The sequence below is a fragment of the Leptinotarsa decemlineata genome, unplaced genomic scaffold (assembly GCF_025532065.1).
Source record: "Leptinotarsa decemlineata unplaced genomic scaffold, Ldec_3_MD MMD2_tig00000218_RagTag_RagTag, whole genome shotgun sequence".
NCBI classification, from domain to species: domain Eukaryota; kingdom Metazoa; phylum Arthropoda; class Insecta; order Coleoptera; family Chrysomelidae; genus Leptinotarsa; species Leptinotarsa decemlineata.
Window position 1 is genome coordinate 6,850,888 of NW_027412545.1, and position 2,736 is coordinate 6,853,623.

The window sequence follows — 2,736 nt, forward strand, 5'->3', positions numbered from 1 at the left end:
CCGGAGTAAGCACACCGTAAGGAGTTTTTTGGGACGTTCACCAATTGTTTATCCAAATTGTTTTGTCGAAGTCTTTGGAGAAATTGTGTAGCATGACTTTTGTGAAATACCGATGCGGCGGTTCTCAATGAGGCATTTATTTCTTAATATGTACAAGGTGGAAAACTGTTGTTATCAGCTACTCCATCAATTCATCAGGAGAAGCAACTAGAAAGTAAATACGCCTAGTGAGATCCATTCCAAAATACCGATGAAGCTGGTTTGAGAAACAACAATTTTGAGATCTGTAATCCAAACGATAAGAACCAAGAACTGCTGATATCGTATTGTTGCAATGGATGAGATAAGAGAGAAGTAAACTCAGGCTGGTTGGCCGTTTGAATGGTCGTATCAAACAGTATTTGGCTAAATGCGCCGCACGGAAGCAATAGCCAAGAGAACCTAGAGAGAGAGAGAGAGAGAGAGAGAAACATTTTGTCTGCTACACATCTTTAGCTGTGTAGGCGTTGACAGCGAGGACGAAGATAGTATTTCGAAGTCTCAGCAACGACTGACTCAGTTTGAGATACTACTTTCATCATCTCAGTCAATGCACACCACTGAAGCTGTCTACCGCAATAGCAAACGATATGTTTGTTACTAAAAGTTTCTTTTGATCACGGCCTGACATTCTGGATTTCGTTCTGTCTAATCGTGAATCCGTCCAAAGAAACCTATGTTCTTATATTATTTCTGGATAACTCTAACTCCTCTACCTTTTGCAGTTTTGGGTTTTTTTCAACCCGAAAAATAATTATCTGTATAAGTCCTTAGAATATCAATCCATAACACATACGTTAATAATATCCGTCATCAGCGCAGAACAATAAGGATACGAAAAAGGGTTGTTGAGAAAGAAATTTTCAAAATTAGGTCAACAGGTAAATGGGTCATGTGGGACTTACAGTGCCTTTGAAAACCTAGTCGATCGGAAATTGGAAAAGTTTGAGAAATTCCATCCAGATTGCGAATTCTGGCCATTCTTAAGCAGGTTTAATAGAACCTGAGAAGTAATGATCAGGACGTTTCTTACGAATATGCCATCCAATCGTTCCAACGACTGTTGATCCCATAGATAGTATAAGGGAAGTCGTCATCACAAGTATGGCTCGATAAGTAGATGAGAAGATGTTTTGATAATAAGATATTATGATTTCTATTAGGGACAGAAGATGGAAACTATTGTCCTCATGTAGTCATGAGATGTTTAAAGGACTGCTCTGAAATCCCCGTTTATCTTATCACTCAGCATTATCACTTATCACTCAGCATTGTTCCACTTGGGAGCATAAAAGTTTGAATAGATCAAAATAGCTTCTTCTTTATTGAATCATAAATGCCAGGCTTTTTTTTATTTATTCAATCCGCATTCGACCTCAAAGGGTCATTTGCGGTGGAACAATATAATATTTACAATATGTTGGTAATCTTAATATCACTGATATATTGAATCACTTTTCTAAAGTTTGTATTCGAAAGGATGGAGATGTCACTAGGTAGCAGAAGAGCATTTCTGTACTGCTGGTATTGGGGACAGCTAAATAGATGTTGTACAGTTAATGTTGTGTAGCACCAGTTACAATTTGGTGGTGGCTCCTTCTTCAAGATGTGCTGATGTGTGAGTCTGGTATGTCCAATCCTTAGGCGAGTGAGAATCGTCTGATGTTTCCTGCTTAGTCCAGAATAGTTCGGCTTTTCCATGTTCGGATTTAGTTTGTAGAGCTTGTTTGTTGTAAGTGTCTGCCATCTGACTTTCCATAGATGCGAGGTTACAGATTTAATTTGGTTGTATAAGTCTTGATATGGTATTTTCTTCATTATTCGTGATACAAGGCTTGTGGAAGAGTTGCGAGCCATTTCATCGGCTTTTTCATTTCCTGGTATCCCAGTGTGTGATGGGACCCATACTATTTCAACTTTTTTACCCCCCTGATATAATGCAGCCAGGTTTGATTTGATTTTTTGTAAAATTGGATGTCTGGGATAAAGTTGTTGGATCCCTTCCACTGAGCTGAGCGAGTCCGTGTATATTACAGTGTTTCCATCTGTTCTCCTTGCTTTCATAATGGCTTTAGATAACGCATATAGCTCTCCAGTGTATACGCTACAACTTTTTGACAGTTTATAAGAGTCACTACCATGCTCGCTGATAACTGCTGCTCCCACTCCTTCTTCACATTTTGACGCATCAGTGTATATATGATTGTATTCAGTATATTTATTGGATATTGCTCTGAAGGAATTTAGGATGAGTAAATTAGGAGTGTCGTGTTTTGGGAATTTGAGGAGTTCAGTGTTGCAAGGGGGAATATCTATTGTCCAGGGGGGAGGGGTGTTCGTATTAATTGGTTGTGTTGAAGTGAAATCTATTGTTGCCGCTATTCTGCGTATCCGAGTATGCAATGGTGCCATTATGCCAGGCTTTTGTATTGTGGTGTCCCTCAGTTAACAGAACTTGAAAGGGTGTGTGATAAGACTTGACAGAAAAATCAACATTGAATTGAAGGGGTTATATTTTTAGGAGTGATTAATTTTTGGGAAAGAAAGTTTTTGGCTTTCTACTACTCCATCTCGATACAAAAAAATGAGGGAATCTTCCAAAGAAAGGAAGGAAGTAATCAATTTTAAAATAAGTAACTCTATACATGGATGTGTAGATCATGTTCCATGTGAGTACAATTTGTTATCATTCATTTA

The 2,736-nt window shown here is 38.3% G+C and overlaps 1 protein-coding gene across 1 annotated transcript; it reads right to left on the reverse strand.

Moving 5' to 3' along the window:
- Window positions 1-1,449: 1,449 nt before the first annotated feature.
- On the reverse strand, window positions 1,450-2,451 carry LOC141481593 (uncharacterized). Its single transcript, XM_074173345.1, has one exon. It carries the CDS (start codon window positions 2,449-2,451, stop codon window positions 1,450-1,452), a length of 1,002 nt encoding a protein of 333 aa, XP_074029446.1.
- Window positions 2,452-2,736: the final 285 nt, after the last annotated feature.

Excerpts from the sequence above, each read along its gene's own strand:
- LOC141481593 (XM_074173345.1), bottom strand. The coding sequence starts at position 2,451 with ATGGCACCATTGCATACTCGGATACGCAGAATAGCGGCAACAATAGAT.